The 24,463-nt window shown below is 37.3% G+C and overlaps 1 protein-coding gene across 3 annotated transcripts; it reads right to left on the reverse strand.

The window, feature by feature from the left end:
• Positions 1-2,368: 2,368 nt before the first annotated feature.
• On the reverse strand, positions 2,369-17,653 carry LOC114309802 (uncharacterized). Of its 3 annotated transcripts, XM_082886851.1 has the most exons (9): positions 17,445-17,653; positions 10,026-10,249; positions 9,608-9,834; positions 8,981-9,184; positions 8,796-8,885; positions 8,616-8,720; positions 3,992-4,426; positions 3,865-3,921; positions 2,369-2,750 (listed from the first exon to the last, which is right to left on the reverse strand). In XM_082886851.1, exons 2-8 carry the CDS (start codon positions 10,246-10,248, stop codon positions 3,880-3,882), a joined length of 1,326 nt encoding a protein of 441 aa, XP_082742977.1. In that variant the 5' UTR covers position 10,249; positions 17,445-17,653; the 3' UTR covers positions 2,369-2,750; positions 3,865-3,879. The 3 variants fall into 3 exon arrangements, 2 of the variants coding, with proteins under 2 accessions (XP_082742977.1, XP_082742976.1); XR_014339705.1 differs by lacking the exon at positions 17,445-17,653 and having other exon boundaries at positions 3,753-3,921; positions 10,026-10,392; XM_082886850.1 differs by lacking the exon at positions 17,445-17,653 and having other exon boundaries at positions 10,026-10,392.
• Positions 17,654-24,463: the final 6,810 nt, after the last annotated feature.

Below are 24,463 nucleotides of genomic sequence, written 5' to 3' on the forward strand. Positions count from 1 at the left end.
AGGAAGAGGTAAGCATTAACCTCTCATACCCTTTGAGTATCCCACGACGTCCATAACACAGCATGTCAAACTCTTGTATATCAAGGCCTTCTTCGATGGAATACAAATGAATCGGGTGCTGGTGGATAACGGGGCAGCAGTAAGCCTGCTTCCAAAATCTTCGTTGAAGAAACTAGGAAAGAAAACCCCCAGACTAATCCCAACCAGTACAGCCATTGCTGGTTTTGCTAGAGACAAATAGATTGCCCAAGGTATTTTGCCCATCAACCTGAGTGTGGGAACCAGGGACTGCATGACAGTATTCTTCGTTATCGACAGCAATGCTAAGTATAATGTTTTACTTGGAAGAGATTGGATTCACACCAACAAATGTGTGCCTTCCTCTTTACATCAGAAAATCATGATGGCCTTGTTCAATGGAGAGACGGGGGAGATCAATGCAGATCCTCAACCCTTCATAGCTTGTGCAAATTTCCCAGAGGCCAAATTATATACTGAAGGAGTGGCACCACTCAGTATACTGAGAAAACCTGATGGATCAGCCGATGTGACGTCTGATGAGGAATTAGCACACCTGAAGCACTCAGTCCAGGAAAGTGCTGTTGAAGAGTTTGTCGTTAAAGATGACAATGATGCTTGGTTGTAGGCGAAGAGATGGAACCCAGGAAGCCAAATCTTTGGCTTTAATTAAGTTTTCAGCATTGGACATACAATCAATAGTTCAGAAAGTGCAAGAACAAGAGAAAGAAGCCATGATAATTGGTTGGAAGTAGGAACAGCAACAGGTTAGATGTTTGGCCTTGGATAAATACTGTGTTTTGGATATTGAAACAAAAGTCCAAGAGATACAGGAGGGAGATGCCTTGTGGACAGACTTTGTCTATGAGGAGGAGGGTAAGGATGTTGAATTAAAGAAACTGGTAGCAGAATAAAGCAAAGAAATTGTTTCGAGGTCAGAAGGAATCAAAGAAGGAGCATCAGTAAGTTCTCAGATACAAGACCCCTTGGAAGAAGTAAACTTAGGGGAAGGTTCTATACAACAGCCCACCTATATAAGTCCTTGGTTGAATGCTCTTGACAGGGACCAGTTGTTGGTTGTTTTGAAGAAATATAAAGATTGTTTTGCATGGTCTTATAAAAAACTACTAGGATTGGATAGGTCATTAGTAGAACATAGGCTCCCTATGAGGCCTAATTTCAAGCCATACAAGCAAAAACCAAGAAGAATGAGTCCAGAAGTAATTCAGAAAGTTAAGGAGGAAATTCTTAAACTCCTCAAGGTAGGCTTTATTAGGACAGCCAGGTACGTTGAATGGCTATCCAATATTGTGCCTGTAGTTAAGAAGAATGGTAAAATGAGGGTATGCATCGATTTCAGAAACTTGAATCTAGCAACTCCAAAAGATGAGTATCCTATGCCTATAGTAGATTTGTTGGTAGACAGTTCAGCAGGGCATCAAATTTTGTCAATGATGGATGGGCACTCTGATTATAACCAAATCTGCATTGCAGAGAAGGATGTCCACAAGACAGCATTCAAATGTCCTGGGAATATTGGCACCTTCGAATGGGTTAAAATGCCATTTGGCATGAAGAATGCTAGGGCTACATATCAAAGGGCTATGAATACTATCTTTCATGACCTCATTGGAGGGTATTTAGAATATTATATTGATGACATTGTAGTGAAATCCCAATCCATGGAGGAACATTTGTTTCACTTAGAAGCAACTTTTGAAAGAATGAGAAAGTTTAAGTTGAAACTCAATCCTCTTAAATGTGCTTTTGGCGTATCATCTGGAAACTTCTTGGGCTATGTCGTACACAAGAAAGGAATACAGATTGACCAGAATAAAGCCAAAGCCATTATTGAAGCTAGACCTTCATCAAGTAAGAAAGAATTACAAAAGTTCACTACAGGAAATTCGTTTTTTAGCGGCGTTTAAAAAACGCCGCGAAAATCCTGAAAAACGCCGTAATATCTTATAGTGACGTGTAAAATTTTCGCCGCTGATAGGGCCGCCGCAATAGCTACACAACGTTTGAAAAACGTCGCTAAAAACATTATACGGCGTTTCTTAAAACGCCGCAAAATATTTGACGACCGTCCATCCCCACTAACGTGTGACGTGAGAATGACGTCATTTAGTGGCGTTTTTCGAAAAACGCCACTGTTTTTCTTTTTATAATAAAATATGTGACGTCATTTTGTGGCGTTTTTCAGAAAACGCCACTTCTTTTCTTTTCTTTTTTTTTTTGGGGGGGGGGGTTGGTGGGTTCCCTGCTGCTGCTGGTGGAAACTGAATTCACAATTTGGGAATCTCATGTTTTATGTTTGCTCTAGGCAACCAAACTACTAAATTTAAAATCAATCCTCAATACATGCCATATACATGCATAATATAATCTCACCAGAATCATCATTTCAAGTAAAAATTTCACATCTAGTGTCATATACATGCATATTGTCAACTAAGACATCTAAACAACCATGAGTCAGTAACACATTGTTTCACGCAATTCAAACAAATGATTCCATGCCCACATTAAGTTTTAGAAACTCAAGACAACCAAAAAAAATTTTAGTACGGTTTGTTGACTTCCAAGTCTTGTAGCTTCTTTTCATGGTAATCTAAAAGATCAACCTTGTGTCCAAACAATCCCAAAAAGCCATCACGCCTCAACCTTTCTCGAGTACGGTTTGTTGACTTCAAGCGAACAAGCCTCCTATTCAATTTATCTGCATCACTCTAGAAGAAGAAAAAAATCAAATAATTAGAAGTCACAAAGGAAAAAGAAAGCAAGTTGATATAGTTTTAAGATGTGCACTAAACCACATCTGAAGTTTTATATCTAAAATAATTTTGTTCTAATGCTCCAATTGAACAATGTATGAAAAGGAGTGCAGACTGCAACTAATTTAATCTTCCAAAAGGCTCAAAATTTCATTCACCTGAACCAAGTACACACAAAAAAATGACGATGATAATAATAAGAGCATAATAAACTATTCTAAGCTTTTAAGTATGTCTTGAGACACTTAATTGAAGAAAATAATTATCCGATGTCTTGAACCACTAGCTTCCGTATTTCTACTAAAAGGCTGCTATGAACAAATAAATAAAAACACAAAGCCTATAAAAAGTTTAAAAATTGATTACTTATTGAAACAAGAGCTCGTTAAAAAGCTAAAAGGCGATAAAAAAAACAGCTAAAAAGCTTATCCAAATATGAAAGATACCAATCTGAATCATCTTATACAGGTTGCGCATGTCCTCATTTTCTCGGTATGTAAATCATTAAAGATGTTAATGAATCCTATCCTATTGCAACCTTAGAGCATTTAGTTTGATGGACTTTTCTTGTTAAAGGGTTATTCATTCAGCATCCTTTAGGTATACAAGTAAACGAAGCCATTCTCCGTATCAAAAATTTGTACTAAAAGGTCCGGTGCCAACCTACAGGTCTGGCTGTCCCTTTAACTGAACCACTAGCTTCCGTATTTCTACTAAAAGGCTGCTATGTCTTGAGACTTCCTCATTCCATATATTTCTGTTTAGTATCTCTTTCCATTCATGAACCAAATTGAAGAAAAGGATTATCAACTAATTTTAGACAAAACCCCCAAATGGAGGGAGTGTGATAATGACACTTTTAGATGTTAACTAAACATCTACTTCTTATGCAAAGGACTAAAGCGAGGAACCACAAAACCCATACAGACATTCTATAAAATAAGTTAGTTTGCCTACCATTGATGTGGCTGATGTTTGGATGCATAGAAATAAGGCAATCCTTTTTGATGAAATATAGTTAAACTCCTTTTTGAGGAAGCAAATCCAACTATAATGGTTTAGAATGAACCTGAGTTTGTCATATCTACTTCTTCTTCTTCTTCTTTTCTTTCTTTGATATGTGAACCTGCATTTGATAAGAACAAATAACATGAATAAAATGTCATATGAAAATTTCATAATTAACTTTTACTCACTTCCTCGGACGAATGATGACAATTAAATGATGAGGTGTATGCATGGGATTGTTGTTGTGAATGCACATGTGTAGCAGCTGGTGCAACAGGCCCACCCATGGCTTGTTGAGACTCCAATTGCTCTATTCGGGCTTGTTGAGCTTGGATTGTGCTTTGCATCTCCATTTGTACTTTCTGTTGATTAAGCATAGCATCCATCATCTCCTTCATTTGCATCTCCATTTGTGCTTTATATTGGTTAAGTTGCTCTTGGACTTGCGTTTGGATGATACGAGTTTGTTCTTGCGATTGCCTATATCCGCCTCCAAAGACATCTGTCGGGGAAGGACCCAATCCATATGTTCGAACACGACCAGGTCGCTCAGGCCCTAGAACCTGTGTGATAATTTCTTCATCTGTAGCATTGGATTGCGCCCCAAGGTCCTTCATTTGTGTCTACAATTGTTAATTAGTAATTAGCCACCAATAAAATTGTTCATAAATTTGAGATCTACTTTAATGTATTAAATGTAAAGCATAAAATAATTTGTTTTAAAGAAGACAAGAGTATGCATTTGTACCCCTGATGCAGCTATAACCCCCTTTCCCCTTCTCTCTCTCCTCGGTTGTTAAGACATTAGCCATACTCAACAAACTAGTTAATTAGCTAAACATGTAGAGAACTATTTCACAAACTCATTGGAGCCCAAAAAAAAAAAAAAAATACTAGACCATCAGATTGAGGGGTAATAGCTTTTCGTAATCACTCACTTTGGAAAAGCACTTTGTTCTTTTCTTCAAATATGGAATGGTAGTAGTACAGGTAGATGGGGCTTCCTACTAATATATACATATACATACAACCAAACCTAACCTAACCTTTGGAGTTAGGACATAGGACCACTCACTGTACTGCACAAGTCAGCTGCCAGTGATCCAAAAAGGAAAAAAATAGGACCACTTCCACTTGGATTGGACCCACTGTGATTATATTTTCATGAGAATGGGACAAAGTTGGATTCTTCCCTTCCACCTGTTCCCTACCCTGTTTTGTGCTATCTAGTAAAATAGATATGTATTATGCAGATATATATGTGTATAAATGGGTATTAACTGATCAAAAAACTTGTAGACTTGTGAGTTGAGAAGACATTTTTGCAGATACTTTTGCACATCTATTTCTAACAGGCTAGACAGAGTAATGGGATGTCACTGTTCACACCATTCATGAAAACCTCTTTGTTTAAGAAAATCATACCTTCCAAGAAGTCAATTTACTTACAAGTAAGAACAGATTATACTCCCACCAAAAAAAAATTCAAATTTAAAAATAATTCACCAAACAAGTTCATAATAATATTTCAAACTGGCACACATTTGCAGTGTCAAGTTGCATCCTGCCATGTTGATGCATGCCCTGTCAAGGTGCCTTCACAGTGTCAATAAAATGTTGTTTGTTCTTTATTATTTTTGTTCCATTAATAACATCTATTTATCCATATCCTTGATTATCAAAGGCTAAAAACATCCCTGGGTTCATAAGCAATTATATAGAATTTGCACAAAGCATTTTGACACAAACTCTCCACATAAACTTATAAACAACTCCCATAAACTACCAAACAAGACCCACGTGTTTTTGATTCTGTTCGGCACAACTTCTCTCAAGCTGAAAGTTGATAATTAGATAACATAAATTAAAAGCACTATTAAGCAGGAAGGGAAGCTTCTTCTTTTTATTTATTTTTAACTAGTAGGGAAGCTAGCACCCTAATAAGCTACACATGAGCATCCCACGAATCAGCACAAGAAGCATCCTAGTATAATAGCCATCCCAAATAGAGACCAACCACAGCCATATTCCACAAGGCAAGCACAAAAAAGAGTCAAGTGACCACCTCAGTGCTCATCTCTTAGGACAGCTTCAATTCTTTAAATTCCATACCTAAAAAAGCCATTAAATAAGTCAGAGTTGTCCAAGGAACTCTTGTTCATGTTTTTCTCTATCGTCATTGCAATCTATCTGTATTGCTGACTGGCCAAACCTCGCGAACAACACACTTTAGCAAAACCATCATAATTCAAACTGAAGTCATACTAAACATATTACTTCCTGGAAATTTTACAATAATCATCTTTGTCTACAAAAATCTACTATGATGAGACACAGAAAAGGCAACAAAAAAAATTGTCAAAGTTCCCAGCAATAACAACAATAATGCATAGGTGTAATGACACATAATCATCTTCATCTACAAAAATCTACTATGATGAGGGAGGAGGAAAAGGCAACAAGAAAATTTGTCTTAGTTCCCAGCAATAACATAATGCAGAGGTGACACACGCACAACACACAAAACAATAAAAACCCTAAAAAAAGTAATGAATTAACAGGGAAAAAAAAAACACTTTCAAGTTCCCTGATGTAACTACCGTGACATTGTGCATTGTAAACACGAAAGGATACTCTATATCCATACACAGGTAGAATAGAATGGTTAACGTAGTCATTTTCATATTTCTTCCCAATGCTTCACATATGCTTCATGCTCGCTCACAATCACGTCTAATCAATATCAATAGAAAGTAGAGAATAATGTAATTTATGTTGTGAATTGTATTTCTTGCATCAAATTATATTCCATTATGATTCCATGAGGAATCTATGGCTGCCTTGTTAACTGGGCTTCAATTTTCCTCCATCAAACACCAATAACTTCTCCATCGACTCAGATTTTGTTCTTCAATTCCATGACCAACTTTTACAGTAGTAGTTCTGGGCATTATTGATTGAATGGAAATCAGATCAGAATCCTTGCACATTTGTCTTCAGTAAACCTGGGTTGGCTGCAAAAAATGAATTTGTCTTCCTATTTTGGGGATCAATCTAACAATATTGCCGATTCTTTTGTGATCTCAAGTTCAATGACCACCAATCAGCGCATGAATACAGTGCTTCAGAAGGAAATACAACATCTATCAACATTGATTTGATGTTTAGTTATTAAAGATTTACTTGTTCACACAACAACTCAATTTCTTGCAATATGATTTATCAAAACATAGTATATTCAGTTAGTAATCTTAATGGTGAGCCAAAATCAACTTTAATAAACACGTCAAAAAACAATCCGTGATTTGATGTTTAGTTATTAAAGATTTATATTGTACATTTTAAAACAGATGTGTATACATGTTTATACGTATATATGGATGATTCATTGCTCTGAAACAAGTGGAGAAAATGAATGAAAGAGATGTAGCCCTTGGGCTTTCGTGTGTCGTGGAATTATGCATGGCCTGTAGCAAATAATTTTGGTGTTCTTCTCTTCGTTTTGTTTATAAAATTTTGTTACTGTTTACAAAAGATCAGGATTGCGAATTAAAAGAAAAGAAAAAGAGTCAATTTTTTTGAGAAAAGAGAAGCAAATTGAAGTATTGGTTTTATTGGAATATGATGGTAATAAAGTCTATACAACAAAAGAATATGATAATGTCACTACGAGCAGCTGTAGGAGCAAATATTTTAACAAGTACAAGAAGTTTTAGTGATGATGTAGGGCTATAAACTGCCAAACAACATAGAAATATAATTTTCCCACATAGAATAGTAGTAGTTTTGAACCAAGATTAAAACACTAATCTCTGATTCTTTCCCAAACTCAAAGAAAATGCTTTAATTTGGTAGCTTTTCAGATTTGGAAAGAAAGTTAAACAGCGGCTTAGAGCTAGCCTCTTGCATGATACACTGTGATAAAGGGATCAGATGGCGCTGCAGGGTCAGCTCGTCAAAACCTAAGCGACTAATTCTTCAGACCTTAGCTGGTGAGGAGCAATCGGCTCAAATTTGGATTTTCTTCACAAAAAGTGTCACCTCTTTGCAGATTAATCCTCATTTAAACTAGTTCTCTTAACCCCACAAGACTTTTATACAAAAAGACCCCAAAACTAAAGCACATCCAGCCAACTTACGAAACACTCCCAAACACCAAATTATTTGTTTATAAGGATGAAGTTAAAATTGACAGGTAGAGACAGAAATGATAGAAACAAAATGATGAAGTTTTCTTAATTAAATGAAAATTTTCAAGAGTAAAATTAAGTGATGGAGAAATTGAATCACTACAAATCAAGAACAATCTAATTGGGTTGACACCTACAGACATGCGTATCATTTTGCATTATTCCACTCCAAAGTTTATACAAAAAATTAATCTTCATTAAATAGAAGCAGGTTATGTGTCCCTGCCAGCCCAATCCAACAGGAGTGCCCCTCTAACATAAAGGTTAACAACCTCTGTACAGCATTTTGACTCTGCTGAAGATGACTTACCTCCGGAGGGGCTTAACTTGACACTTGATAGCGAAGGGGAAGAGGCCATGGTTAGCTACTTTTCGACAACAAAGTAATCACTCGAGAGTCTTTAATTTCCTGTATAAATCGAGGGTATTATTACCTAGCACGTTAAGTGCTCATGTGATGTAAGTTTATGCCTGACCTAACAAATTATGTATGCGGGTTCGTTTCTCCTTTTTCCCTAGTAATTTCATAACATTTCTTTAAAAAATAAATAAAGAAACAAATATGAGACAAGTATCTAATACATTCCATACATGCAAAGTATATAATTATGGTGCTACATACCATGACCGCAACAACTTTATCATTACTTGGTTTGTTATCCTTCGTGTACCCAGCCATCCACACCTCTAAGCGAGTTGCAGGAACTCCATTCTTCTTATTAGTTTCCTATAATTACACTTAAAATTAAGTAACAAAATCAAAATATACAATTTCAATTTGAAATATAAAGAAACTATATACCTCTACTCGAACAACTGAGAATGGTTTTCTTCCAGTTATGTGATTTAATGTCTTCTTCTTCCGAATTTCTTTGTTTTTTATACTTTTTTTCTGTTACATATGAACACAAACACAAGATAATTTATTAATTAACAAACTCATCTTATGAGATTACGATAGAGTTATATAAACAATTTAAATGATACCTGTGCCTTCCGAGTGCCCCAATAATAGACTAAGCTTCGCCATTGATGTTCATGTACTCTTTCGGGCCGATGAGTTAACCTATCAGCATCGTTGTCGAATGGCGTATACCCCAATTGTTTAACTCTAGCCTTCCACTCTCTCCATTTTTTTCCAACAGATGCCAAAACAAATTTCTTCATTGACTCGTCGGCATCTGTATTGATCTGCAAATAATTGGCAACGTTGTGACTATTGCATACACACAGCAGCAACAACATATACGCAGCAGCATACACACAGCAGCAAGCCCACAGCAGTAGCTAATTTCACAAATCAAGATAATATTAGCCATTCCTATGACCCAACGATGATGATTGAAAAATTCCAAGTGTGCAATGGCAATGCTGGTATTTGTCTTACAAACAAGCACTATTTTGGGTAATTGAATATAATAATTTTTATTTTTTATTTTTAATCATTTTCCTGGAAGGTAGAAAGGTCAAAAGCCAGGAAGTTAGACAGCAATGCAGAAGAAAGAAAAAAAAATACAAAATAAGAAAAATAAAACTATAAAATATGAAACAAATAAAATAAATAATAACAAATTAAGATTAAAATTGATATGTAAAATGAAATAATTCTTTTACCTTTACTTCTCTCCAAATTCTCTCTTTGTTTTCCTTCGGTACATGGCTCCAAGTTCTATAAGTGAGGGGCATAAGGTTCCCATCTCGAGCTAAAACACCCAAACGAGAAGCCAAGGGTGTATACCCGTCAACCACTTGGTTCAACTCATTAGGCACAATATGTAAAATGCCACCACTTGGATTCCAATCACTACCATGCATGAGTGTTGGGCCTCTCGAACTATGACCTACTCATCCAAATATCAATATCAAGTTAGAAGATACTAGAAAGAATGATAATACAAGAATTGAGCAGACAATGGAGCAAATGGAGTAGTGTCACTTAGTTTAAAAAAAAAGAAATATAAACATCAAAAGAAAAAAGCACATCAACAGAGAAATCTAATGGAGTAATTCAATTGAATAAAATAATTCATACCAGCAGTAGTGTCATGTGTCGAACCAGTACTCGATGATGTACTAGGCAAGCTACCTGGAGGATACCATGACATGGGTGGATCAGGTATGATGCGTGTACTCTCCTCTGAACTCTTATCTGAACTTCCACTATAAGAACTCTCATCTGCACTCCCACTGTAAGAACTCTCAGAATTTGCAGAGGCTGAATGTTGCCTCTGCCTAGAGCATCGTCGATCTGTCATGCTAGTTTACAGAAGACCACAAGCATACGTGTAGAATTTTATGGGTTAACAATGAATATAAAGTCCAAAATATTAAAAAAATTCTCTACAAATTTAAATTTTAAACACAATCTTAATATAACAGATATGATCTTTCTCAAGGACATAAAAGGTTGTCTCAAGGACAATCACGTTGAAAAGCAAACAAATGACGCATTTTAAAAGCAAAGGTTTCATTACCATGAATATCCATGCTAAAAGCACAAATGTAACAATGAATATGAAACAAAATTACAATATCATATCATTTCTTCATCATCTTCAGATTGTGTCTGTGTCGATATCCCAAGAGGTCCAATAGTTTCATCAATAGTTGTTCCAACTTCACCTTGCCTAACCCAATTTATGTCCTCTTCACAAGCAAACGAAGTTGCATCTAATTCTTGGTCGCCAAATCCTTCCACTTCATTGTGATGTTCTCCATCATTAATTGGTTGTTCTCCACACACCTCATACAAGTCTCTAGGTTTCATCTTGACTACAACATCCCAATCAGCTTCAACGGGATCATTAACATAGAAAACTTGTTGTGCCTAAGATGCTAGGATGAATGGCTCATCACTATTTTGTTTCTTTGTATATAACAAATGATTGAAATTAACAAGTGTGAAACCAAACCCATCCTGCTTCAATCCTTTGTTGTTGTCAATCCAGTCGCACATGAATAGCACATATCTACGGTCGTATGAGTAATACAATTCAATAATATCTGTCACATATCCATAGTATGCTACTTCACCTTTCACAGGATTCATGTCTCTGGTACTTGCATAGCTACAAGTCTTTGCTTTCACCATAACCCCACTATTTTGAGTTTTTCTTCTCCACTCACGACTCCTCGTATGATACCTAGTACCATTAATTATATACCCATTGAATCTCGTGGCCTTTTTACTAGGTCCCAATGCCAAAGTTTTAATCTCATCTGACAACACAGCATTTTCAATAGCTAGAAGCTCTTCAACCTATTTTTACAAAGTCAACAAAATTAAACATCAACTAACAAAGAATTTGAAAACATGAGAATTGAAAATTAAAAACATGTAAGTTATTAGTACTTACATGAGAATTAAACCATATGGGAAACTCATCATTGTGACGGCGATCCACATCAAAATCTTTAAGACGACGATGTGACCGCTTAATAACATCACGATGCTCCCTATACATTTAAAGTACTTATAAAATGCAAGATACTTATTAATGGTATCAATAAAATTTTGGAACAAAGATTGTATCTTACTCTCGATATGGGACAACCGCAGCAGTGTTAAATAACACATACCGATGAGCTTGTACCCATGATGTGTTATCAAGCGCAAACCCTTTTCCTTTTCCTAAAGCATGACCCAGTAATATCCCAGGATTGTCGCTAACATCGTAATTCCTTATTGGTCGATTCAATTTTGACTCGACATCATCCAAGTACCTTGAGCAAAAGGTCATACACTCTTCAACTAAGTATCCCTCTGCAATTGAACCTTTTGGATGACTTCGATTACGCATATATGACTTAAGTGTCATAAGATACCTATAAACAAACAAATGCACACATGACTTTCAATTATAAACAAACAAATGACTACAACCTTAAATTGGAGTAGAATTGCACACCTTTCTATGAAGTACATCCAGCGATATTGCACTGGACCAGCAATCTTGGCCTCCTCTGCTAGGTGAATAGGCAAGTGCTCCATTATATCGAAAAAGGATGGAGGAAAAATTCTCTCAAGATGACAAAGTGTAAGAGCAATTTGGGATTGAAGACGATCTAACCCATCTGGCTCTAAAGTTTTGGAGCACAGCTGCCTGAAGAAATTGCTTAACTCAATCAATGGTTCAACAACTTTTTTCGGTAACAAATTTCTCACTGCTATTGGAAGTATTTGTTGCATCAATATATGGTTGTCATGACTTTTCAGTCCAGATATGCTATGTTGTTTGAGGTTAACACGACGAGAAATATTGGATGCATACCCATCTGGAACTTTGATATTCTTCAGGAGTGTACAAAACAAACCTCTCTCTTTATTGTTCATAGCAAAACATGCAGGCGGCAAATAATACCTGTTCCCAACCCCTTTTTTAGGATGTAATGCCTTTCGAATTCCCATATCTTGCAAGTCTCGACGAGCATTTAAATTATCCTTTCCTTTCCCATCAACATTTAATATCGTCCACAATACATTATCACACACGTTCTTCTCAATGTGCATTACATCAAGATTGTGGCGAATCAAATTATGCTCCCAATATGGAAGCTCAAAGAAAATACTCCTCTTCCTCCAATTATGATCCTCCTCGTTGTCCTCTTTTTCCTTTCCTTTCCTAGTTCTTTTTTGTCTGTTAGTTGGTTGATGCTTAGGCCCTAGCTGTCGTAACACATTAGCCCCCGATAACCGAGTTGGACATGGTTCAAATTCAGAAGTTCCATCAAAAGACGCAGCATCTTTTCGAAATTTGTGACTCGCATTCAACCAGCGGCGATGCCCCATGTAACAAATTTTCCTTCCATTCTTCAAATACCGATGTCGAGTACGTATGTTACAACAAGGACAAGCTAAAGCACCTTTCGTGCTCCATCCAGACAAATTTGCATATGCAGGAAAATCATATATTGTCCACAGTAAGACCGCGTGCAATTGAAACATTTGATTAGTTTCTGCATCGTACGTCTGAACACCATTTTCCCACAATTCAATCAGTTCATCCACTAACAAGCGCAAGTAGACATCAATGTTATTGCCAGGTGAAGAAGGACCATCAATGAGCAATATCATCATCATATGAGGTTGTTTCATGCACAACCACGGTGGCAAATTATAAGGCATTACAATAACTGGCCAACTGCTGTGAGCAACATTCATTGCCTTGAATGGATTAAATCCATCCGCTGCTAAACCTAGTCTGACATTGCGAGGCTCACTCGCAAACTTGGGATACAAAGTATCAAATTTTTTCCAGACAAGAGAGTCAGCAGGATGTCTCATTTTGCCATCATCAATTCGGCCCTCTACATGCCATCTCATTAATGAAGCAGTTTTGGATGACATGAACAATCTTTGAAGCCTTGGAATCAAAGGAAAGTATCTCACAATCTTCTGGGGAATTCTTTGTTGCTTCTTTTTATAATCATTCTTCTCACCCTCAAACTGTTTGTATCTAGGCGTCTGACACACTATGCAATCATCCCTACTAGCTGTCTCCTTCCAATATAGTGAGCAGTCTCTTGGGCATGCATGTACCTTGTGATAATCAAGGCCCAATTCCCTAAGGAGTGCCCTCGTTGCATAGAACGACTTTGGCAAAGTTTCACCTTTTGGGAATGCATCCTTCAAAAGTTTAAGCAACATCGTGAAAGACTTGTCGCTCCATCCACTAAGGCACTTGATATGCAATAATCGAACGACAAATGACAGCGTTGAAAACTTGTGACACTCTGGATACAACTCTCTTTCGGCCTCCTTCAATAAACTGAAAAATCTTTCAGTTTTCTTATCCGGGCCTAGTTCGATATTAGAACTTCCTGTCTCATTACTAGCACGATGAACCAAGCTTGGTGGAGGAAGTCCGAACCCCTCATATATCATTTCATTGACTTCATCGCCATCATTCGAATCACTGACATTCTCATTCAATGGCACAGACGCCGGTAAATCTTCCCCGTGAAAAATCCATCTGGTGTAGCTTGGAAGAAACCCATTGACCATTAAATGTTCCCCCAAAAGGTCTTTCTTTACTAGTTTGACATTCCGACACCGTTTACATGGACATGTGACTTCATTGGATAGAAGATTATTTTGGCATGCAAGTTTAACAAATTCCTTAACCCCTTCTATATATTCTGGATGCAACCTATGCTGATTTATCCAACTTTTATCCATCTGACTTCGTCTTACACTACAACTGTCACTGTCAAATCAACAAAGTTCAAAATTATCATTTCATTTTAATTATTCTTAACCTCAATTAAGTACCTTATAATGCATGCGACATGACACCATTTACCTCTAACTCTTCTCTAATAGGTTGGTTCATCCTACTTTCCCATTCAGGAATACACAGTCTATATTGTAAAAAGTAGCTCATACCGCTCTATCCATCTCTAACGAAATTTCGGCAGCATCTCCCCATGGTTCTCCAAGTACACTACACAGACTGGGTGTATTGCTACACCTTGTCTAGTATGCACCCGGAGAACATGAGGAGTTACTACACGAAATCTCTACGAGATGGACTATATTTAAGCAGTAGAACTACTAATTACAACATAGACTTGTGTTCCTGAACTGTCCGAACTGGACAATCCAAGAAGAGCCTCATCAAAGATGACTAGGTATCTCTGATGAAGATTCTTGGACGGGTCTACGGCTATTCATGCATGCATGGATAATTACTTGCTAAATTAACAACTGTCATGATTTTTGCATCCCGGTGGTGCAACTTGAATCAACACTATCAAGCATACTAGAAGCATTTCTAGCATGAAGCATACTAATGAAGAAACTAAAAGTTTCTACAATGCTCTTGATAGATTATGATATAGAACTTCATCAAGATGACTGAGTATCTCTAATGAAGATTCTACAAGAACAACCAGATTATCTTGATTGATCACAAAGTAAAAAATTCCATGATTGTAGTTGATAGCACATTACAATGGCAAGTACTAGATATTAGGTATGCTTCATTTAGTTTGTTCTTGTACTCACAAGTAAGCAACAAGTTCTCACTACTACATGAACACCCACACATACCAATATATCTTAGTAGTTTTCTATTTCATTTGTATAGCACCATTTTTGTGTCCCTATCAAAGCCCAAAAAGAAAACTGTGCAGACGAGGGTAGATTTCAAATTACTTAACAAAAAATTATGATAAACATTAGAAATTCAAAATCATAATGTTGCACAAAAAATATAAGCACAAAAAATATAGACCAAGCACACTTGCCAAATAGATAATTAATTGCAAACATCCAACTAATCTCATACATTGTCACTTTGAGATCATGAGACCATCTACATATGTGTGTGTAACATCTTACCATGCTTATAAAGGTCAGCTGATTTGTCCACAAAACTAAATCATGACTGGACAAAAACAAAAAAAAAGAGTCTTGTCTAAGTGATGAAGAAGCATGAGTCTCTATTATTGCACACAAGTCTATTCTTGCCACTCTCTTAAGTTCAGTTTCTGCCATCAATATTGAATTGGCTCCACTTGAATAATGTATTTATGCAACTATAATGTTGCGGATCTTTTTTGTCAAAAAAAGTATATTCTTGCAAATTGCCATATTGCAAAAAACAAAAAAGCTAAACTGATGTAGTAATAGTATTTTTAAGTAATAAGCTAAAATGATGTAGTAATAGTATTTTTAAGTATATTCAACTGTAGCATGTTTCAAACATCAAATTAGAGTTTTTAGAATTCCAACCACGTAGCTTTCGAATTTCTTTGGTTTAGATACAATAAAATTATTTTCTACTTGGTCCATTCAATATATAAAGGTTATTGCTTTTCAAAATTGTAGTTATATAACTGGACAATCTATGTTAGAACTGTTGTTCAAACTTCTAAGTCTCATAAGCAAGAAAGAAAACTTCAATAGAAACACTGTTGCTTGCCTACAGCAATGTGAAATTGATGTAAATTGCCATTCATATGTAAGACATGCATCAAAAGAAGATTGAATCCACTTGAATTATGAAATACTAATTACATGTTAGCAAGTTTTGCAGGGAAACATGTTAGCCAAATAGAAAATAAAATTTAATATCAGCAGATCAAAAGACAGTGGACAACAATAACAACAATCTCAACCCCCAAAAGAACTTTTTAAACCTTATGTATCACGCAATTAAGTCTATATCTTATTGCGCCCCGGATATCTCACTGGTATATCATCAAGGTCCATTTTCCATTTGCTGAATCCCCAAGTCTAAGACCCACATACATATAATTTTCATTCCAGCCTCAATATGGGTTGATAACTAAAGGTATCTTGATTCAATCCAACTTTAGACAGAAAATGCAGTTTTTACTTGCCAAGTTTGTGGATAAAATTGGTGCCCTGATTTGTCCATCTCACCTTAGGAGTAGAGACCATCATTCAACTTCCAATATCCTCTATTAAATCTCATGTCATGGAATTTTTTCGAGTCTTTTAAGTTCACATAGCTAGTTCCAATATATAATAAAATTATCTTGCTCGTAGGCAATAAAAGAAATATGTTTACACTAAGTTTTCCACTACACCAAAGTCAACCAAACAGGATTCCCTATAATTGAAGGACACCCATACCAACTTAGCCAAATATGCTTAGACAAACTGCAAAATAACCTGAAGCCCATCTGATCAAAAGCATCAGTACAGAAATTAGTCTTGCAACTATCAATAATTTATTAGCTAAGAAAGCCAGAGGGTTTCTCAGCATTCTATGATCTCCACCAACACAGTTAAAAGAGGAAGAAAGACTGTGGTTAGCGCCTTCCTTCAGAACAAGTGGAGGCAACCCTACATACTCAATTTCAGACTGATAATCATCAATAATTAATTCTAAGCTTGGGAATTACTAAAAACATACATCTAAATTTGCAAAACAAAAAAAGAATTGTAGCAACACTCGACTACAATTAAAGAAAACTCCATATTTCCATTTACCTAAACGTGAATACCATTAAGATTTAGAATACATTCAATATATTTATATATGTGTCGATGAAACTCAAAGATTATCACATTCTCATACAGGGACATTTATTTCTCAGTAGTTCTGCAGTTCATTACATCTCCAGGATAGTTCAGCCGTCCAAACAAAACAGCACAGAGCTAAAATGGCATTGTTCTGACTGTCAACTAATAAAATGTGGATAAACACTCACCGAAGGAAACAAAAACAAATCAAAAGGCCTACTAGCCATATGACAAAGGCATTAGATCAAAAAATTTCTTAACTCCAAAACTGGAGTACTTTGTCAATCATCAAACTTACCGGGGTGATTACAGTGCTATAAGCAAAGATTTAACACCCTATAAGCCTCTATAGATATGTAACCCATTATTAGAGCAGACAAAAATAAGGAAAATGACCAAATAGAATTAGAAGACAGAGAAACCTCCAGACATCCTTCAAGAGAATGAAAATTGTACCTGAGATAAGAGCAACAAAGATCGATCTGGTTCGAGAATGATATCGATTTTGGATCTGCGATTTGATGAAGAACAGATCGAGTTTGAGTTCAAGTTCGATGAAGAGACTGATCAAAGCTCTCCAGCGACAAATCAATGAAGAGCAACACCTGCAATCGAGCGAGCGAGAGAGAGAGAGAGAGTGTGTGTGTCTTTGATCTGGTTCGATGAATATCAGTCGAGGGCTTTGGAAGAGAGAGAAAGAGAGGGAGAGAGACCGAGCTATGGAACATATAGAGAGAAAGTGAGAGATGGAAAGTAAGAGACGGAAAGAGAGACTGAATTCAAAGAGACGGAGACTGAATTCAAGCGAGAGAGAGTGAGAGCTTCAAATCGAGGGTTTTGGAAGAGAGGGAAACTGAGTTGTGGTAGACTGAGAAAGAGAGATTGAATTCAAAGAGACGGAGTTTTGACGGTGAATACATTGACCCAATACGGCACCGTTTCACTGAGGTCAGACACAACGTTTTTTGAAAACGTTGTGTTTCGTGAATTTATAGTGGCGTTTTCCTAAACGCCACAAAAAAAACGTTGCTATACACCATTTTTCCTGTAGTGGTTCCTTGGACATGTTAATTTTCTTCGAAGATTCATTTCTAATACTGCAGGGAAAACTAAAGTATTTTCTTCCTTGTTAAGGCTAAAAGATGAAGAGGAGTTTGTGTGGCCAGCAGAGCATCAAACTGCTTTTGAAGGAATCAAAACCTACTTGGCCAACCATCCAGTGCTGATGCCACCAAAGGGTGATAAGCCCTTGAAGTTGTTCATAGCTGCAGCAGAGGATTCATTGGGAGTTTTCTTAGCCCACGACAATTAAAAAGGCATGGAGCAAGCTGTTTATTACCTTAGTAGGTTTCTAAATTCTTGTGAATGTAAATATTTAGTTGTAGAAAAGCTGTGCCTTGCATTGTATTTTACTGCAATGAAATTAAGATACTATCTTTTGCCTACAATTGTCTTGGTAATTGCAACCACAGATTTGGTTAAATATGTGTTATCTAGACCCATGTTGAGGGGAAGAATTGGTAAATGGATACTAGCTTTATCAGAATTTCATCTAGAATATGTTCCCCAAAAGGCAGTAAAATGACAAGTTTTAGCTAATTTTTTGGCAGACCATCCATGTCAAACAGAAAGCCAAGAGATAATGGAACTTGGTATGGCTAGTGTTAAACCATGGCAAATGTGGTTTGATGGATCAAAAGCCAATGGTTTAACTGGGATTGGTGTAGTAATTAAGTCACCACAAGGAGTAGAAACCACGCATGGTTTCAGAGTGGATGAAATTACTTGTTCCAATAATCAAGCTGAATATGAAGCCTTAATAATGGGACTGAAAATACTTATTGGATTACAAGCTCATGCAGTTGACGTATTTGGAGATTCTCAATTGGTAGTTAACCAAGTGAAAGGGATTTTTAAATGTCAAAGTATAAGCATGTTGCCATACTATGTTGTTGCATTACATCTGCTTTCTCAATTTCATATAGCAAATGTAACTCATGTCCCAAGATTCTTGAATAATAAAGCTAATGATGTGGCTCAGAAAGCTTTGAATTTTAAGAGAAGAGATAATACTAAAAGGGACATAAGCCAAACAACATATCAGAAAGTAATACCACCCTTAAATAAAAGGAATGTGGTCCTGGAAGTCAATTGTAATGACTTACAAGAACAAGATTGGAGGCATCCAATAATGCAGTATCTGGCTGACCCATCTTCGAAAGCCAGCAGAAAAATTAGATTGCAGTCTATGCAATACATAATGTATGGTAATGCTCTCTACAAAAGAGGGGGAGATGGATTATTGTTGGAATGTTTAGGCCCAAAGGAAGCATTGACAGCTATGGTCGAGATTCATAAAGGCATCTGTGGTGCTCATCAGCCTGGTGTGAAGATGAGTTGGCTGCTTCGAAGGCATTCCTACTATCCTTAAAGATTGCATAGAATATGCAAGAGGTTTCCAGGCATGCCAAAAGCATGGCACAATAAGGCACGTGCCCATAATTGACCTGCATGCAGTTGTGAAGCCTTGGCCATTTAGCGGATGGGACATGGATATGATGGGGAAAATACACCCACCCTTTTCGAAGCATCATTGTTTCGTCTTAGTGGCCACTGATTACTTCACTAAGTGGGTTGAAGCTAAGCCATACAAGGCTGTAGACCAGATTGAAGTCATTGGATTCATTAAGGAATTAATCCATAGATTTGGTATCCCACTGACTATAACTGTTGATAATAGGACTGTATTTGATGGAAAAATGGTAAAGTCTTTTGTGGCAAAGTTTGGAATTAGCCTTGTTAATTCCAAGCCAATGGTCAAGCTGAATCATCCAATAAGTCTTTAAAAAAAGGAATACAAAAAGTTATGGAAGACAATCCTAGGGATTGGCATAACTTATTGTCGGATGTATTGTGAGCTTATAGGACTTCTCCAAGGTCAAGCACAAGAATCACTCCATATGCCTTAGTATATGGGCATGATGCAGTGCTACCAGTGGAGATTAATGTTAAGTCCTTGAGCAATACCATCAGAGTATGTGGTTGGAATTAGAAAGTATAGATGAAGCTAGGATTCTGGCATTAAATAGCATTCTTTTTCCAAAAGAAGAAAGCAGCCAAAAACTATAATAAGAAAATCAAGCACATTAGTTTTGATGAAGGTGATTTGGTATGGAAGACAATACTCCCAATAGGGATTAAAAGCCACAAGTTTGGAAAATAGTCACCTAACTGTGAAGGACCGTATCAGGTTCATAGAGTCTTGCCTATGGGAGCATATCATTTGAAAATTTTGAATGGATATATATATCCCAAGAAAATTAATGGCTGATATTTGAAGCCTTATTATCCAATTGTCTGGGAAACACAAGGAATAAAATAAGTGCTAAATAAAAGAACATGAGAACACTGAAATGATAAATAAAAATTTTTATTTCATAAAGAGTTGAGTACATTTAGCCATAGATTGGCCTAGAAGTCAGTACAATGCCTCAGTTGTTCTTTTACAATAGATGCTCTATTCTGAAATGATGGGAACAACTGGATGGCTGAAGCCATCTCCTGCTTTCGATCAGCCAGTCCTTGATTGGTAATCTGCAATTTAGTGGCAGTTCGATCTAATGCTTGGTTGACTGCTGATAGCTCCTCTTCAAGTTGAGTTTTCTTCTCCAATAGTTGAGCTCGAAATTGGGAGACGGAGGAATGTTGTTCCTTCGATTATGACAGTTCAGTATGTACCTTGGAAACGAAGCTCTGATCTCTCACCAATTTCTCCTCCTCAACCTTGGCAACATGGCAAATGTTGATGTAAAAATCAATAGTGGCTGCTGCCTGAGATAAATAACTTGAGACAGCCATGCCAGATTGCTCAACAACCTTGCAACACTGGGGGAAGCCATCTTTGATTATTGGCCTTTGTAAGGCTTCGAAAGGAATCCTCGAAAAAGATGCCAATAGCTCCAGACAGCTGTCCAAGTCTATCGAAGGCAAGAAAGTCTTACCACTGGAGGAAGAGCTCTCAAAAATTTCTAGCAGAGAATCAGCTAGAACTAATGGCTCAGTCTCATTGCTAGTTATTGGAGAGGTGGAAGGTATGCCAAAAAGACTGGCTAGTCTAGCCTAAAAAATATCCACCTCATCCATTGACATGGAAGGTGCAGAAAAAGCTCTAGTAAAAGGAAGAAATGACTGCATAGGAATCGGAGAAGAATGTGGAGTATCCTTAGCAGTCTCTATAATTTTTGCTACCAATTGGTCAAGAGAAGAATGACTGGAGCTAGGCAAAGATAATGGATGATGGATTGGAGAGCTACTAGTACCCTCTATATAGGAATAAGCTACCATCAAAGATGAAGTAACAGTTGGAATTTCCTTAGGAGGAGGAGGAGAAGCAGGGCTCGAGAGAGAATCAAATGAGTAAAATCGAAAGACAAATGAGGGAGGTATGGAGTTAAGCCAAATGAAAGAGATGTAGGAATACTTGACCTCAAGAAAGGTATGAAGAACATGGGACCAAGAGGTGGAAGGATTGCTTGAATTGGCTTTGTAATTTGAGGACTTTCAACTTCAAGAGAGATTGAGGGAGTCCTTGTAGAGGAAGGAGGCAGAGTAGTCGTTCCTACAAAAAGAGAAATACAAAGTAATGTCAAGTCTCAATACCAAGAATTTGACAAGAGAATAAAACAATAGAGGCATGAAAAAAGTTACTTGTTTCAGAAGTGGTAGCAATGATGGGAGAGCTACGAAGGGAATAATGCTCAGCAATGTGCTGCCTTCTCGCAGTTTTCCTTTGGATTGCATCAGTAGCATCAGCTTTATCTCTTAATAGTTGCTGCTGCCGCCTTTTTTTTGCTCTCTGGAAAACAATTATTGGCTTAGAATGTTCCTGCTTCACTGTTCTGGCAGCTGCCTCATGAACAGGGTCTTCGACCAAATTAGCTGCCTCATGAACAGGGTCTTCGACCAAATCAGAAGGAGAAATAGTCATCTTCTTCTCTTTTTTCTCTGTAGTGGTATTTCCTGCTCTTTCTCAATCTCTCTCTCTCTCTCTCTCTCTCTCTCTCTCTTCAATCTGAGACTCAGACTCTTCAATAGTTAGTATTAGCTTCCTTTTATTTTTCTGCTGATGTTTGTCTTTGAGAATAGCTAGAACTTCAGCTCTCTTAGGAGATTCTTCTTGTGGAGACCCTACAAGAGGTATGAATGTAAAGGAAACAGATAGAAGAGTCTAAAAGAAAAGAAACCTGAAAATATATACCTTTTTTTCAAAGCAGCTCTGGTAACTCTAGCAGGAGGGGGTGAGGCTGCAGGAACAGTCTTGGCAGCTGTGGAAAGAGAGAGGATGTTCCCGGCCTCTTTTGGTTTAGCCTTAGAAGGCACTCCTAGCCCTATCAGTAAATCATGAGGGTGTATTGCTAGACGCACTTCCATATTGGCTGTCCACCAGTTTTGAAATCTTTTCAAAGCCAAGCCAGAGGGAAGGAAGGGGACAAATTTTAACTCACTCAGATCTTTCAACAGTTTAAATGTTGCCTCTTCTAGTTTTGATTTGGGTACTCTCAGGTCTCTAGTTGTAAAATGAACATTCGAGAGGCTGCAAAGTGGAATGGGAATCCCTTGAGTAAACCCAAATTGCCTGGCAAACTGAGAAGGGCAGTATACCTCAGATATACACTTATAAGCTCGAGGGTTTAAAGTACCAATGAACAGTTCCCTCGGTAACAAAATGGAAGCCCACATATCTTTGTGTGATGGGATGGAACACTCTTTATCAGCCAAGAATGTTTGCAGCCAAGCTGGTCCTTTGTTGGCATTAAAGGCGCAAAAGAAGGTGGCAGCTGGAGAAATAGGAAGTTGATGAAAAAAGGTGACGTAATAGGCAAAGGAAGTCAGATAAAGAACAATTCTAGCATATTTTTCCCCATAGGTGTTAGGATCCTGAACTAGGAATTTTAAGCATTTGGGATGCAAGTCAGTAAAGTAAGCGAAAAGCCAGAGTTGGAGCATCCAAAAGGGACCTCCTTGGTTGATATCAAGAGGTTTCTCACAGAATTGGGAGCATGCTCTATAAACATGGCCTAAGAGATAAGGGACCAAGACTATGCGTTTCTTCAAAACAAGGGCCTTTGCAAGTGGAGCAAATTCAAGCATAATTCGTTGGGATGATGTACAAAAAAGAAATTTACACAACCAATATAAAATAAAGGAGAAGAGTTCTCGATCGCCCACAAGACCCACCTTCTTGTTTTCAGCCTTTACAAAATCACTAAAAGAAGAATTCAAATGCGGAAAAGAAAATTTAACCAAAAGGTCTGGGTAACTGAGTGTGAAAGAGGTTCCAAGGGGTGAAAGCCCTAAGAGATGGCAGATATTAAGAACGGTGGGAGCCATAATACCACAACGAAACTAGAAAAAGTTAAAAGCCATGTTCCAGAAACAAAGAGCAGCAGGAATTAAAAAAGGGTCTTCAGGGATAATAAACCTGGAAAGACGAAGGGCATCGAGGATGCAGAGTTCTTGTAAGTCCCATTCTCTTGCAGGCACAACCCTGTCGTACCAATCCTCCCATTCAGGCCTCAATGTCGGCCAGCAACGATGAGGTCGATTCATTCTCCAATTTCCCTAGTCGAGCCCCCTTTCATAGAGAAGAAAGTGGTCCTCCAAACGAGGGTATAAAGCTGGAAGTTGAGCGGGAGGTTCTCGAAAGATGGGACCTAGGACATATTCTTGTTTGTTGCTATGGCGAGGAACAAAGAGGCGTCCGTCTATGGCACTTGACTCATCAACTGTAAATTTGGTGATCTCTTCATCAATACATCTTTTCAAAGCCATGGTTGGACTTATACGTTCGCCAGTTGGTACTTTCAGTGAAGAAGAATCCATTGGTGACGAGTAGCAAGGAAGAGAGGTTTAGTAGAAGGGAAGGGTTTGTGTATTGAACAAACGAGTGAGTTCAGAGCACGAAGTAAAAAGGGTTTTAAAAACCTTGGTATCTGGAAAATATATCGTGTAATTCATAAAGAAGTACTAAAAGTACAAATTCGAAGAGTTTCCTTCAATATTGATACTTTTGGAGGGAAACAGATCTGAAAATGCTGATGTCAGCTTCGAAATAAAATATTTGGCTTCGAAACCAGATTTTGGCGCTAAAGTCAAATAAACAACTTCGAAACTGGGAAGCCGGCTTCGAAGCACATTCCACACCTAAGGATGGAAGAATGCTCAAGTATTTGCTTACTTCAAAAGGATTGAAAACCTGTTTATGGTTTCTTAGTGAGAGTAAATCATTCGAAGCAAAACTTGAAATCCCTCAAAGTTACGAATGGTTTGTTCTAAGGTCCAAACCAATAGTTGGTTTGATAATATACAGAAGAGATTGCTCTTTTAGAATAAAACAATGCAGTCCTGAAAGGAGGCTTCCATATTTCTGAAAGTATGGACTGTTGTTCGAAGCAAAATTGGTCAATTTAAAACCA

This window comes from Camellia sinensis, chromosome 9 (assembly GCF_055761805.1).
Source record: "Camellia sinensis isolate YWXY chromosome 9, ASM5576180v1, whole genome shotgun sequence".
NCBI classification, from domain to species: domain Eukaryota; kingdom Viridiplantae; phylum Streptophyta; class Magnoliopsida; order Ericales; family Theaceae; genus Camellia; species Camellia sinensis.